Raw genomic sequence first — 14,649 nt, 5'->3', positions numbered from 1 at the left:
CCGCCCGCCCCCCAGAAAATGAAAATGAGGGGAAACGGAGGCGGGCCCAGGCGGGCGGGACGTGTGTACACAACCAGCCAGATCCGGCTTCCTTCTCTGCCAAAGGCCTGAGGGCTGGAAGAGGGGCCAGCTTGTGGGGAAAGAAGCCCAGCGGCCTGAGAACCTCATTCGACTGGCAAAGGCCAGATTCTTGTTAGGGACGTTCTGCTGTCCACAGCCAAAGAGGAAGGAAGGAAGGAAGGAGGAAGGGGTAATAAGGACATGCAAATGCAACTGATATTGATAGATCAGCAAAAGTTTCCAAAGCAGTTTACATATAAACAAACAGACAAACAGACTCCCTGATAAACATAACCATGTACACTGCTCTGTTGACTGCCTCAGAAGAAGAGCAGGATAGAAGTGTAAAACTAACTAAATAAATAAATCATAAATAAATACACTGACTGGCAGCGGCTTCTCCAAGGTTGCAGGCGGGAGTCTCCCTCGGCCCGCTCTTGGAGATGCTGCCAGGGAGGGAACTGGGAACCTTCTGCACACAAGCATCGAGATGCTCTTCCCAGAGTGGTCCCATCCCCCGAGGGGAAGATCTTATGGTGCTCACACATGGGGGTCTCCCATTCAAAAGCAAACCAGGGCAGACCCTGCTTAGCAAAGGGGGCAATGCACGCTGGCTACCACAAGACCAGCTCTCTTCCTCTTCGACTCTTCTCCAAATCTCTGGCCCAGCCTCCGCGCTTCTGGCAGGCAGTGAGAGGAAGCCGGCATCTTCCATTAAATGCTTAAGCGGCACCAAGCCACTGAACGCATCTCTTAATGGATATTCTGGAGACCAGTCACCTCATGACCAATAAGCCTAAAGCAATCACAGGGAGAGGTGCAGCGAGCTGATTTTGGAGCCTGGACCTAAAGGCCTTTTGGGGGGCTCATACTGTTCCTACCGCTGCCTATAGATAAGCTGCAATGCTTTTTTTTTTTTTTACACCAGAACATGCTCAGGGAAAGCTGGAAACTCTTTTTTGTCGTTCTGTGTTTTAGGAGATGTTCCCAATAAGATACTTCCCACTGACTTGCAGAGAGATACCACATTTTGCATGCACAACGCTGCCACTTAAATTAATAGCATTTGGAGGGGGCCCCTCAGGCCAGCATTTGGAGGCCCCCCCAGGCCAGCAGGGGGCTGGACCTCCACCCGGACGTCCAGTCCAAAGTGCGCCACTGATCACAAGAGTGCGAGAGAGGATGCTTTTGCCACCAGGAGAGAGGTTGGAGACCCCAAAGATCATTAGCCCAGACACTCAGCCTTGTACTGAATCTAAGCCATCGCTAACCCACAAAGGACACCCAACAGGCCAGAGGCCTCTCAGCTGCATTGACTTGAAAGAAGAGTCCGACGGGGTCAGCCCAAAGGGGTGCCTGGTCCAGCATTTCATTTCCAAGAGGCTCCCAGGAAGGTCACACGCAGAGCGTGAAAGCAATGGTGTTTCACCCGGCCTCTGGTACTTTTGAGATAGACTGTCTCGGAATAGGGAGGCTCCGTTTAGCTATCGTCATGGTTACTGAGGTCAACAGACCCTTCCCTCTGCAAGTTTGCCTGATCCCCTTTTCAAGTCACCTAGGCAAATAGCAGCAGAAAATTCCCATCAGTTAACCAAGTGCTGTGTGAAGTACTTCCTTTTTTACGTTCCCGGACCCGCTGGAAACCACCCGTGTTGGGTGGCCCCAAGTTCTAGTGAATGCTTTCTCTCCATCCACAATCCCTATGTACAATATTCATAATTTTATGGCTCACGTGTCTTGATTCTAAAGTAAGAAGCCTCGCCACAGGAGAGAAAAAAAGACTTCAACTCTTTGGAACTCAAAGAGACCAGAGTTTCACAGGACAAAACCTCTGCTATGAAACCATGATTCCTTATTCAAAAGCAAGTCCCCATAGATCAAGGTTCCCTGCTTTTGGTCCCCAGATGTCGGACTACAAATCAAATCACCCCCTGCCACAATGGCAGGGGATGATGGGTGCTGTAGTCCGACCACCTCTGGAGACCGAAGGTTGGGAACCCTTGCTATGGTTGGCTCTCTGGAACCAAACAGTTCACTGTTCTTCGGAGTGCCTTTTCACATTGCCTGGCCATCTCAGCTGTGAGTGCCTGGCCTCTACAAGAATTCGAACAGACTGGAAGGAGTCTTCATGGAAGAGGCAGAACCAAGTACACAGTAGTTCCACTGACACCATCTCACAGAAGAGCAGATACCCCAAAGTCCTCTTTTTAATCTTCAGCATTTGAATCCAGCCACACTGGGACTCTTTCCCCTCAACTCACATCTGGATATTCCCTACACAGACTCAAGCTGGGAAGCCACAGCAATTTCATGCACGTACAGGCCTAGAAACTTGAGAGTTCCAGGAGGGCAGCAAACCACCACAACAGTCCTAGAATGGGGGGGAAAATCCCCACATCCCACCTCAGAGTTAATGCATACACGTCTAGGAACTTAGTAAATCCAGCTGAGGTTCTCCAGAGATTAACACGCCATAGGGCTGGAAACCAGAAGGAAACTGGGGGAAGGAGGAGAAAGATCGAGCCACTTTGTGCAGCACCCCATAAAGAAACTACCTTGCTAGATCAGGCTCTTTTCGACAACAGCTGGCCAGATGCCCCCAAAGGGAAAGCTCACAAGCAGTCTGCCACCACTGGGTCTAATCAGCATGTCACATTCAAAGGTATACTGTCTCTGAACATGGAGGTTCCATCTAGCTAGTGGGGCTAAAAACAGCGGAATCACCTATGCATTTCTCTAACCAGCCGAAAAAGTCACCTACGCACGCTGTCTTCCTTAAATCTTGTGGCACTGAATTCCGCACGCTACGTTATGTTCTGTGTGACGCAGCTCACAGGGCCTGCTGGGTGGAACATTGGAAGCTGCCTTTGACCATTGATCCATCTAGCTCAGTATTGTCTAGACTGACAGGCAGGAGGCTGACTCAGCCCTAACTGGGGATGCTGCCAGGGATCGAACCTGAGACCGTCTGCACGAAAAGCAGATGCTCTACCCGCTGAGCCAAACTGCCCCATCCCCAAAGGCCGAACAGGACAGTTTAGCTCTCACTTTTGTCCTTTTTTCAACCCAACTCTCCTAGGAACATAGAAAGCTGCCTTCTACCGAGTCAGACTGCTGGCCCATCTTGCTCAGTACTGTCAGTACTACTCTGACTGGCAGCAGCTCTGTTCCACGCAGCACTACTCTGACTGGCAGCAGTAGCACTCAGTACGGCTCTGACAGGCAGCAGCTGGAACCGGCCACCTTCTGCACGCCAAGCAGCTGCTCTGCCCCTGATCCAGGACCCCCTCCACAGCTCTCAACACTCCAGCAGAGACAGAAGAGGAGCGCGGTGCGTGTGGCTCCGGTTGCTGCCTCTCCGGGTCGAGTCCGCTTCACGGGGTTTTCCCCCCAGCGTCTCCGCTGCACACAGCCCTGTGGGGGGCCCGGAAGGCGCGGCTACCGGGCTGGCAGCAGCAAGAACAGCCGCTCGGGCGGCGGACTTGGGCAGCCGGCGTGGAGTGACTCCGGAGTCAATCAGCCCGCACGGAGGCCAGGGAAGAGGAGGGGAGAGGAGCGCGGCTGGGCATCGGAGGGATCGCCCACGCCGCCGCCCCTCCGAGGCTGCCCACGCGAGCCCCCCCACCCCGCATCCCCGCGCGCCCGCCTACCTCCAGCGGGGGCAGGTCCGGATCGAGCTGGGTGAAGCTGTGCAGCACCACCGGGCTGCAGCTCTCGGCGGCCACCTCCAGCCGCACGCCGTCCCACAGGCTCCGCAGCCGCCGGGAGCCTTCGAACAGTCGCTCCGGGCTGCAGCAGCCGCCGCCGCCGCCGCCTGCCGCCGCCGCCGCTCCTTTGGGGCGCTCATCCTGGAGCAGCTCGGACCACATGAGGTTCACCATCGGAGGGGGCGGGCGGGCCGGCTCCTGCGGCGCGCTACCTCGCCGCCATGCCCTGCGGGGAGGCCCTCGGCGGCGGCGGAGGAGGAGGAGGAGGAGAGGGCGCCTTGGAGAGCCCGCTGCGCCCGGCTGGGACGCTGCGCCTTTACGCACGGCTTGGCCCGCTCTCGCCTCGCTGCCTCCGCCCAGCAGCAGCAGCGGGACTCTGCTCACGCCTCCCGCCCTGGCCCAGACTTCATCGGGCAGCTGCCGCGACCCGCCCCTCCGCCACAAGGCCTGATGTCACCCGCAGCGGCGGGGGCGAAAGCGAAAGCGCCCGCTGGCGGCTTCCCTCCGCGGCCCTGCTGCCCTCTAGCGCCCCAGCGCGCAAGGAACAGCCGCGGCTCGTCCCCGCCGGGGAGCGGCAGCTGACAGACCCACCGCGGGACGGGGGGGCGGGCGGCGAACTGGGGCGCGCGCTCACGTGGGCGGGATGGCGGAGCGGCTTTCGGTGAGCTCTGCGTGCTGCTGCTGCTGCCGCTGCCGCCACAAGCATTTATGGGCCGCTTTTCAAGCCCAAGTTCCTAAAGTGGGCGACGGAGATGTGCACAAATAAGCACGACGGCTCCTTGTCCCCAAAGGGCTCACAGCCGAAAAAGAAAGCCCGAGGGATGCGATTGCAAGCACAGAAACATCCCAGCCAGCACCTCTCCAATTTCACAGCCTTGTGCTCCCATTGCTTACCTTTTTTTTTTTTTGTGCGCGCACACGTGCGCGAGTCAAACCATTGGTCCAGCTAACTCAGCAGTGTTTGTTTACTCTGACTGGCAGCATCTCTCGAAGATGCTAGGGGACTTCCCCCAGCCCTGCCTGGAGGTGCTGCCAGAGATTAGGAAACTGCCATATACTGAGTCAGACCATTGGCCCATCTAGCTCAGTATTGTCTTCACAGACTGGCAGCGGCTTCTCCAAGGTTGCAGGCAGGAGTGTGTCTCTCAGCCCTGTCTTGGAGATGCTGCCAGGGAGGGAACTGGGAACCTAGATGCTCTTCCCAGAGCGGCTCCATCCCTGAGGAGAACCTTTTACAGTGTTCACACTTCTAGTCTCCCATTCATATGCAATCAGGGCAGACCCTGCTTAGCTAAGGGGACAAGTCATGCTGGCTACCACCAGACCAGGACCTTCTGCCTGCAAAGCAGACGCTCCACCCCTGAGCTATAGCCCTGGCCCCAGCTCTGGAGTCTTTCCACAGCACTCCTCAGCCAGGGGGGCACAACTCAAATGCCCCAGTGGGCCAGAAACAACCAGGACTTGTTGTATTGGGGTGGCAAGGTGGGAGGTGGTCCATTTTCAGTGCGTTATTTCAGTTAAATTAATTAAAGCAATTACTAGTAGGTCTTTCCCTCCCCCCCGGGGCCCACAGTTTTAACCCAGAAGAGCAGGCAGAAAATAAGCCCTGATCCTTCTCAGTCAGTGGGGCACCTGACGATGCCAGACCCACACAAATGCCAAGCTTTGTGGGCCAGATGCAGCCCCGGGCCTTACGTTGTGCAGGGCTGGACTAAGCTGAGGCTCTCTGGCGGCTGGTGGACTACAAATCCAATCACCCCCCAACAAGACTTACTGAAGTGGGTGATGGGAGGCGTAGTCCAGCAACAGCTGGCAAGAGCCTCTGCTGGGCCATTCCTGGACTATGTGCACACATTGCACAGTTTTCTCTGTTCCTAGGAGAGCTGAGTTGCAAATGACAAAAGTGAGAGTTAAGCAGTTTGGTTCAGTGAGTAGAGCAGCTGCTTTGGCTGCAGAAGCCCCCCCCCCCCCGGTTCGATCCCTGGCAGCATCTCCAGGTAGGTCTGGGAAAGACTCTGGCCTGAAACCTTGGAGAGCTGCTGCCAGCCAGTGTAGACAATGCTGTGCTAGACAGATCAAGGGTCTGACTCAGTAGTGGGCAGCTGCCGATGTCTGTTCTTGGAGCATGGGGCAAAGCAAGCAAGTCCAGAAGTTCAACAGGTGTGGTCCCCCAATTTGCACTGGAATGCAATCTGCTTAACATGCCCACTGATCTCAAGAGAGCATGAAAAGGCTTTACAACGATCATGCATTTGCATACATCCTTGCAAAACAGACTCCCCCCAACTCCTCAGTACGAGAGAGAGAGAGCGCGCACACACGAACGAGAAGAGACAGACTTCTGGCTGTACAGATGGATCATAAACATGTCATGCCCTTAACCTGGAGGAAAGGGCAAATAGATGCTACTGCATCTGTTTGAAGCCTAAAAGGAGGATTGGGTTACAGTACCCCTGGCATGGCAGATGTCACCTTGGTATACATTCTTTTCATCCTCTGAACGCCGAGAAGAAGAACGATGCTTATTTTAAAATCTATCCGGTCACTGGCAAAGGCAGCAGCCAAAAGATCAGACTAAGTGGCCCTCTCCACCCCCAGCACAGGACCTCCAGTGGCTGTTGCTGGGGTCTCTCTTATGTTTCTTTTTAGATTGTGAGCCCTTCGGGGACAGGGAGCCATCTCATTTGTTTGTTATTTCTCTGTGTTATTTCTTTGTTTGTTATTTCTCTGAGCCATTTTTGGAAGGGCGATATAGAAATCAAATGAATCAAACAAACAAACAAACGAAGCCCTGCTCTGTTCTTGTGCCTTGTATACCTGCATGCATCTCCAGCATTTTCACTGCCCACTTCATGCATTTAATGAAGGAGGTGCTTGTCTTAAAAAAAAAAGCTCAGCAGGGGAGGATGGGAGTTGTAGTCCAACATAATCTTGGGTTGCCAACTCCCCACCCACTCCCGCCTGTGCCAGCGTGAACGGGAGGTGTCAGCTGATGAAAGCTTTTCACGGCATCGAAACCGGTGGGATGACCGGCTAATATCTAGAGAGCAAGCTGCTAGTAAGAGTGTAGGAGCAGGAAATAGAAACATTGATAACTCTAGTGTATTATCTTGTATTTCCAAAATTGTGTCTTATCTGTTGTATTGTTTTTATGGCTGTTTTTATATGTTTTTAGCTTGATGTTTTTTATTGCTTTTTAATTGTATGTTTTAATTTTTGTAAACCGCCTTGGGGTTGCGTTTTTAACGAAAGGCGGTATAGAAATGTAAAAATAAAAAATAAATAAATAAAATAGTGTCTGAAATAAGAGCCTCCCCATCTCCAGCAACTTTTTAAAAGGCATGGAAGATGCATTTATTCACCCAGGCTTTTAGTCAGAGTCATGGTTTTCAATTTTTAATGTTGGTTTTAAATGATTTTAACGTTTGAAATGAAATGATTTTAATTGTTTTAATTAGTGATTTAAATGTTTGAAATGATTTTAATTGTAAACCGCCCAAAGGTGCAAGTTTTGGGCAGTATAAAAATAAGTTAAATTAAATAAATAAATAGATAGATAGATAAAATTCTAGACCTTGCTCAGTCTAGTGTTTTATTTATTGTATTTAACTTATTTTTATACAGCCCCAAAACTTGCATATGTTAGACTGGGCTATGTAGAGCAGGGATTTGAACACAGTTTTCAGCAGGGGCAGAGAGATGTCACCGGCTTCTGTCATTCTGTAAATAAGCGCTTGATACACAATCCGTCTAGAACAGGCGTTTCCAAATTGTGTGGCGTGGTATCTCTGCATGAGTCACTGCTCTGGGCTGGTCAACATCCAGAACAGTAACTCTTAGAGGCATGAGTCCAGGCTATCTAAGAGAGCCCCTCCTCTGTCATTAACCCTCCCGCCTTTTACGGTCTTCTGGAGAGGTTCGGTTACAGTTGCTTGTCTGGTGGGGACTCAGGACAGGGCCTTTTTTGTGGCTGCCCCAGGGCTTCGGAATATGCTCCCTGCTGAAATAAGAGCATCTCCTTCTCTGTTTGTTTTCGGGAAGACCCTCAAGACTCTCCTGTTCTCGCAAGCTTTTAATTAGAATTTTAATAATTTCAATCATGTGTTTTTCTATTCTTTTCATTGTGTCTTAACTTGTGATTTTTAAGATTAAAATTTGCACACCACCTAGGGATTTACATATCGGGCGGTATAAAATTATGATCAATGAATAGAATAAAATAAAAATGAGGAGACGGGCAGGGCGCTCGTCTCTGGACAAACCGCTCTTGCTCTAAATCCTAAATAGGTGTGCTGTTAGACCAGAATACGTAAAAAGCAGCAAGTTGGTCCGATTTGTAATTCAGGAAAGAAAGAAAAAGGTTGGGCGCTTTAGAAAGAAACTCAGTGGCTGTGGCGCGGTGCTAAGTGGAAGCCGGAAGGCAAAGAGTTAACCCGTCACTTGACCAGTAAGGATTGATTTGGAAACCTAACAGCCTGCTGAGATGAATGCAGGAAATCCAAGCTATTGTTTCCTCTGTGTTTGCAGGCTCCAAAAGACAATGGGCTTCTCAATAAGGTGATCTGCTCAGCTAATCTGCACGGACACACGGGAAGCCTAAACCCCCTCCTTGTTTTCTTAATTGGGGGGGGGGTCTCTAACAAGGCAATTAGACTGGGAGGAAGCCAGGCAAGGGAGACCTTGGACGCACAACAAAATGAAAACAAGAAGTCTTGTGATCTCTGAAACACACACATGGATTTACTGTGGCCAACGGTTTGCAGACTAACACTCGCTTCATCAGATGCACGCAGGAATGTGTGTGGGTGTGTCTGCACAACTCAAATGCACACAAACTAAACTCAAGCTGACCCATTCGCAAGAGCAGTAACAGAGGAGAAAGCCATTTTTGCTGCTTTTGCTATGCTCATTTAATACCTGCAGTGGGGAAGGAAACTTCTCCCTCTATGGAGTCCTAAAGGGGTCAAATCAAACGCAAAGTCAGCTATTTGACCCTGCAGTGTCGCTTTCAAGGCTTGTGTGGTTTTTTTTGGTAGAAGAATTGTGTTGTTCAGGGGCTCCCAACTTCAGATCCTCAGGTGATGTCTGACTCCAACCCCCATAATGCCTCCGACCATCGTGGCTGGAGAACCACAACTTTGGGGTTAAGAGCTGGTCTTGGGGAAGTGAGCATGAATTGTCCTCTTTGCTACGCAGGGTTCTTCTCCACTGGGAAGCTCATGTCACCAAGGTGGAGACGGGATTATGGTTAAATACCTTTGCTTATTGGACAAGGTTATCTTTTTATCCTGTTGGGTAAGTCCCACTGAGGTTAGTCAACAATTTCAACCTCAAGCTTGGGTCCCCAGTGGTTGCTGGACTACAACAATAACCGAAGGCTGCGGTGGCAGGGGATGATGGGAGTTGTAGTCCAACTGCCTCTGGGGACTCAAGCTTGAGAAGCCCCGGAGGCCATTGTGGCAGGGGATGATGGGAATTGTGATCCAACCGCCTCTGGGGGCCCAAGCTTGAAGAACACTGCTGGCCATTGTGGCAGGGGACGATGGGGTTTGTTGTCCAACAGCCTCTGAGGACCCAAGCTTGAGGAGCCCTGCAGGCCATTGTGGCAGGGGATGATGGGGTTTGTTGTCCAACAGCCTCTGGGGACCCAAGCTTGAGAAGCCCTCAATCCAACAATCTTTTAACAGATCCTAGAAGTCTGACCTCTAGCATTATTTCCCGCACGCGGCCGTGTATACGGTCTTCAACGTTTGACTGAAATCAGCCCAATGGCGGGAGATCTTGCTGTGTGCAATTCAACAAACAAGTAAAGCTGCAAGGTTTCGGGTTCAAGCCAGCCTGGGCCCACTGATATCCACCAGATGAAGCGCAAACCTTCGAGCAGCCTTGATCTCCTGGGTCCCTGCTTCAACGGGACAAACAGGAGTGGGATGAAAAGTGACATCATGGTAGGCATGACCAGCAAGTTATCTTGAAGAGCACACAGCAAGAGGTGAAATCCCAGGGCCAGAGGTTTTCTTTGGGGGGACACCACTTGGGGACACACCACTAGAAGCTTTGGCCGAATCCAGCATGACACTAAAGGGCTCTATGCAACCAGCAAAGCAAGGCAGGAAAGCTTTCTTCTTCTCCTAACTTGATTAAGATAAGAGCCAGCATGGTGTAGTGGTTAGAGTGCTGGACTAGGACCGGGGAGACCCGAGTTCAAATCCCCATTCAGCCATGAGACTAGCTGGGTGACTCTGGGCCAGTCACTTCTCTCTCAGCCTAACCTACTTCACAGGGTTGTTGTGTGGAGAAACCTAAGAAACCTAGTACACCACTCGGGGCTCCTTGGAGGAAGAGCGGGATATAAAATGTAAAAATATTTTAAAAAATAATAATTAAGAGCAGGGCACAAAAGCTGGCCTACCCTGTTTTGAGCAACCTGCATTGGAAGAAGTTGCATGGGTTCTTGCAATCATGCAAAAGAACTAACCCAGCTTCTATTCTGGTTTTAATGATAACACACAGGCCTAATATTGTGAACTATCTGGCCCATTTTCTGAATAAGTTTGGAAGTGCCATGCAGGCTTCCTTAATAAATTAACATTCATGTATTCAATGTAGAGCAAAATCCTTGCTCCCCTAATGAAGCCATTAGAGTCACCCCTGTTCCCGACACACTTCCAAGGAAGCCGTGTCCCGGAACAGAGTCTGAAAACAAAAGACAGAGATCGGTTTATCCCCAAATTGAGCAATTATCAGGAATCACTGAGGTTGTAATTGGAACCGGTTGATTTATGCCAAGCAGGGGATCTCACCTGGGCTTCCTCCTGCTTCTCGTATCACAACCGGGACCGTCTCCAAGAACTGAGGTAACATCTCCAAACGGCATCTTTCAACAGCCTGAGCAATGCGTTCCGGGAACGGAAGGCGATTAGGCTGTGTTTCCCCCAGCACTGAACATGGGCGTGAGCAGGAGTGATGTGCAAAGGCTGACAACTCTCTGTAGGTCACACCAGCAATGGAAATAACTTAATTATATCTGTATTCGGCTGCATTCTAAGATGCATTCATTTTGAAGGAACACCCACTTACCTCAGCAGAAGTTACTTCTAAGTAGATGCACAGAATAAGGCCATTTGATGCAGGACTGTGTAGGGATGTCCTGAAATAGTCCCTTGACTAGACCCAAACTCTCTGCTTCTTAAAATATGCAAATCAAACACAGCTGCATTTATTTGTTTTGAACAAAATATCCTGCTTCCAATAATATTTAAAGAAGAAGAAAGAAATGGGAGCTGGAGTGCCGCAGAGCAAAAGGGGTCAAGGAAATGAGGAGGGCAGAGCCTCATCATCTCGATGTTGTTGGACTACGACTCTCATCATCTACAGTCACAATGGCAAAAGATGGGGATGATGGGAATTGTAGTCCTGCAATACCCAAGGTTGGGAATCCTGGTCTAGGCTGGATGTGTATTAAAGCAAATATTTTATTTATATACATATTTATATACTGCTGAAAACCCACGTCTCCAGGTGGTTTACAATAAAACACCACAAATCAACGCAAGGGAAAGTGTGGGTCTTTTTAACGTTGGAAAGATCCCGAATCTCCCTCATTTGGATCTTCAAAACCTGGGAGAGCACGGCTGAACCTAGCTAAGATAAAACAGATGGCAAGCGAGAATTCATCTATGGATTTACAGAGCTCTGCAGAAGCTAGTAGTCAGTGAAAAGGTTAGTAGTCCACCGGCCAACACATTCCTACATAAATTGCTGGTGGCTCGCTGACAGCCAGAAAGTTTAGAAAGAATCACACTCCCTTATAAAATAATAATGATTATATTTTTTTAAAAAAAACTTGCTCAAGAATGGTGAAGTTGCCCTCAGGTTATAAGGCTTGTCCATCTGGTTTCCGTACCAGCCATTCTCACTTACCCTGAAGAACAAAGAAAGTGACTGCTTAGAATCCAAGTGTCTTCAAACTTGGGGCCCCGGGTGGACTACAACTCCCATCATCCACAGCCAAAAGGTAGTGGACGACGGGAATTGTAGTCCAACACCATCCAGGGACCTGAGGTTGAGCATCCCTGGTTTAGATGCATGGCCGAGCATCTGGCGTTCACTGGCTTAAAGGAACAGACCCGGAGAAATACCAGAGGATGAGCTCAGGCTAGTTAAAATGCAGAGAGAGATTTCATATCGTGTGTTTCTGGGAATCAGGTAGCATGACTTGGCAAGTGAGTCAGCCACGGGCAGAGAGCTCCTTGCTGAGGCAGCTCCACTCTTCAACGAGGCTGGTGTTTGCCAAGATCTTGGCTGCGCTGGTTTTTGGTTTTTTGTTTTTCAAAAGATGCTCTTCCCAGAGTGGCTCCATCCCCTAAAGAGAAGATCTTACAGCGCTCACACATCAAGCCTCCCATTCATATGCAACCAGGGTGAACCCTGCTTAGCAAAGGGGACACATTCCCTCCCTGGCAGCATCTCCAAGATCGGGCTGAGAGAGACTCCTGCCTGCAACCTTGGAGGAGCCGCTGCCAGTATGGGTAGACAATACTGAGAGAGGTGGACCAAGGGTCTGACTCAGTATATGGCAGCTTCCTGTGTTCCTAAGTCCTATTGGGTACCACAAAACCAGCTCCCCACCACAGCCAACTGTTCACTCTGAGGCAACTATTATGCTGTGGTTCAAGACCATTTTAATTACTCGATAGGACAAAATTATTACTCCACATGTTCTGGGACTCAATTTTGAGGCTGTCACCAGGTTTAAGGCGTCAGCCATGGAGACAGCTTCACTATTTATTTATTGTAGATTTTATATCCCGCTCTTCCTCCAAGGAACCCAAAGCGGTGCACTACATACTTAAGTTCCTCCCCACAACAACCCTGTGAAGTAGGTTAGGCTGACAGAGACGTGACTGGCCCAGAGTCACCCAGCAAGTCTCATGGCTGAAGGGGGATTTGAACTCGGGTCTTCCTGGGCCTAGTCCAGCTCTCTAACCATTACACCAAACTGACTCTTCATTAAGGCACAGGTTCTCAGACCTCAGTCCCCAGATGATGTTGGACTACATGTTGGACTACATCTCCCATCAGCCCCAGGCCCAGTGGCATTTGGCCATTGGCGCTGAGGATGATGGGAATTGTAGTCCAACACCATCTGGGGACCCCAGGCCTGAGAACCCCTGCATCACAAAATGGAACAAAATGGCGTCCATGTGGAGAGCACGTAGTTCAATTGGTCGTGGTGTTTTGCTCAGCGAAATGATGAGCATCCCCCAAGCTCATGACCGTTGGCTTCCCTCACCTGCGGTAAATATACTCCCTGATCCAGAGTCAAGACCGTGATCTCTAGAGCTACAGAAACCTCCACCTACTCTGAGCCTGAGTAACTTGGGCTGTCCTCAGCCCCCTCTTATTATGGCGAGACTAACAACCACCCCCAGGAGAAAGATGCTGTTAAGGCTCACTGAACCTGGACAGGTGTGCAGGCGCAATCAGCAGCCACACAGGTCTCCTCCTTGCCGCCATGACCTCAGCCAGCAGGCAACGCCCCACCAAAGCCCCAGAGGTTTTTGCTAATTATAGGTTTTGTGGAAGCTGCCTGTATTTATAGCAACACTTTCACTGTGCGTTGATCGACAACCTGTTGAGCAGCATGGAGTTTGATCCGGCAGTCTCAGAAGACGGAATTATGGGGCAGTTAACCCTTTCTTAAGCTATACACAAGTTTTCCCCCCTGTAACCATCAACCTTTTTTTCATTTCCTTACACACACACACACACACACACACACACACACTCTCTCTCTCGTTTGGAAGTAAAGAAAAATGCTCAAACCCCAGAAAAAAGAATCGACGCATTATCTTTGGTAAAGAAAGCATATAACTGGCTTTTCCCACTCAGGGTGGACTAGACAACCTTCAAGCACCCTTTTAGCTTTAAATTTCTATGATTCTACAACCAGCCACACCTCCAGAATTTCACCTACTAGAAATAGGTGCATTTCACCTACTAGGCCATAGTGTAGAATCTAAGGGGTACTGCCGTGGTATAAATCAGCAGAATATTACTGTTAAAAATAATCATGTCTGGTTTTATTTTGCTGTTGTTGTTAACATGGGAAACCTAAAAGCACAACACAAAACAGTTAACGCCCTGCATGATGTAGCAGCTAGGAAAATACATGGAAAATGCCAACAATATCTGAATAATGGGGGGGGGGGATTATGTCCAAAATTACAAAACTGTATTTGGACTGAAGACGGGAGAGAGACATTGAAAACGTGCCATCAAAAAACAGCCCCCATTTATGGATTTTTGTAACTTACAGTGGGATATCGGCGAGACAAACCAGACAAAAAGATAATTAGAAGCAGCAACCGAGGTGAGGGTTGCTTGGATGCTCCCAGTTTCGTTGTCTCAATGAAAGCAACTGCTCTTAAGTACACACACACCCCTACCTTGACAGGAGATTCCGATCACAATCTTTCAACATCTAAATGGCACCCAAAGAACTTTAGAACACGTGTTCTCAAACTTGCGTCCCCAAGTAGTGCTGGACTACCACTCCCATCAGCCCCTGCCACGACGGCGAGATGCCGTCATGACATGGGATGATGGGAGTGGTAGTCCAAAACGATCTGGGGATCCAAGGTGGACAACTCCCACATTAGAAGACATGCTGTGGCCAAGTCTGTGTGGTGAACATGGTATCTATCGTCTTTAACATAAATACATGAATAACTGCCGAGTGCGTAATTCTGCAGGCCACTTTTCTCTCCTCCTGCTTGGTACTTTCTGCAGTTAAACACTACGGCTCACCTGGTCCTGGTCCAAAAGGGAAAGCCGAGGAGAATGTTCCCAGCAAAGGGTGTCCCAGTGGCAGAACCAG

General features: G+C 49.9%; 1 protein-coding gene across 5 annotated transcripts in view; it reads right to left on the bottom strand.

The window, feature by feature from the left end:
- The window catches only part of RALGDS (ral guanine nucleotide dissociation stimulator), a 125,438-nt gene that overhangs the window by 72,640 nt on the left and 38,149 nt on the right, over window positions 1-14,649 (bottom strand). Inside the window, exon 1 of one of the 5 annotated variants that reach the window (XM_053282223.1) lies at window positions 3,711-4,139. The exons of 2 other annotated variants lie outside the window; for them this stretch is intronic. In XM_053282223.1, coding sequence (XP_053138198.1) covers window positions 3,711-3,941 — 231 coding nt within the window. In that variant the 5' untranslated portion in view covers window positions 3,942-4,139. Of the gene's footprint in view, window positions 1-3,710; window positions 4,140-14,649 lie in introns of those variants that run through there. 2 more of the 5 variants (XM_053282222.1, XM_053282224.1) reach the window with 2 other exon arrangements.

This window comes from Hemicordylus capensis, chromosome 17, assembly GCF_027244095.1.
Source record: "Hemicordylus capensis ecotype Gifberg chromosome 17, rHemCap1.1.pri, whole genome shotgun sequence".
Taxonomy (NCBI): Eukaryota; Metazoa; Chordata; class Lepidosauria; order Squamata; family Cordylidae; genus Hemicordylus; species Hemicordylus capensis.
The sequence above is the reverse complement of the archived record's forward strand: the minus strand, read 5'-3'. Positions and strand labels throughout refer to the sequence as shown.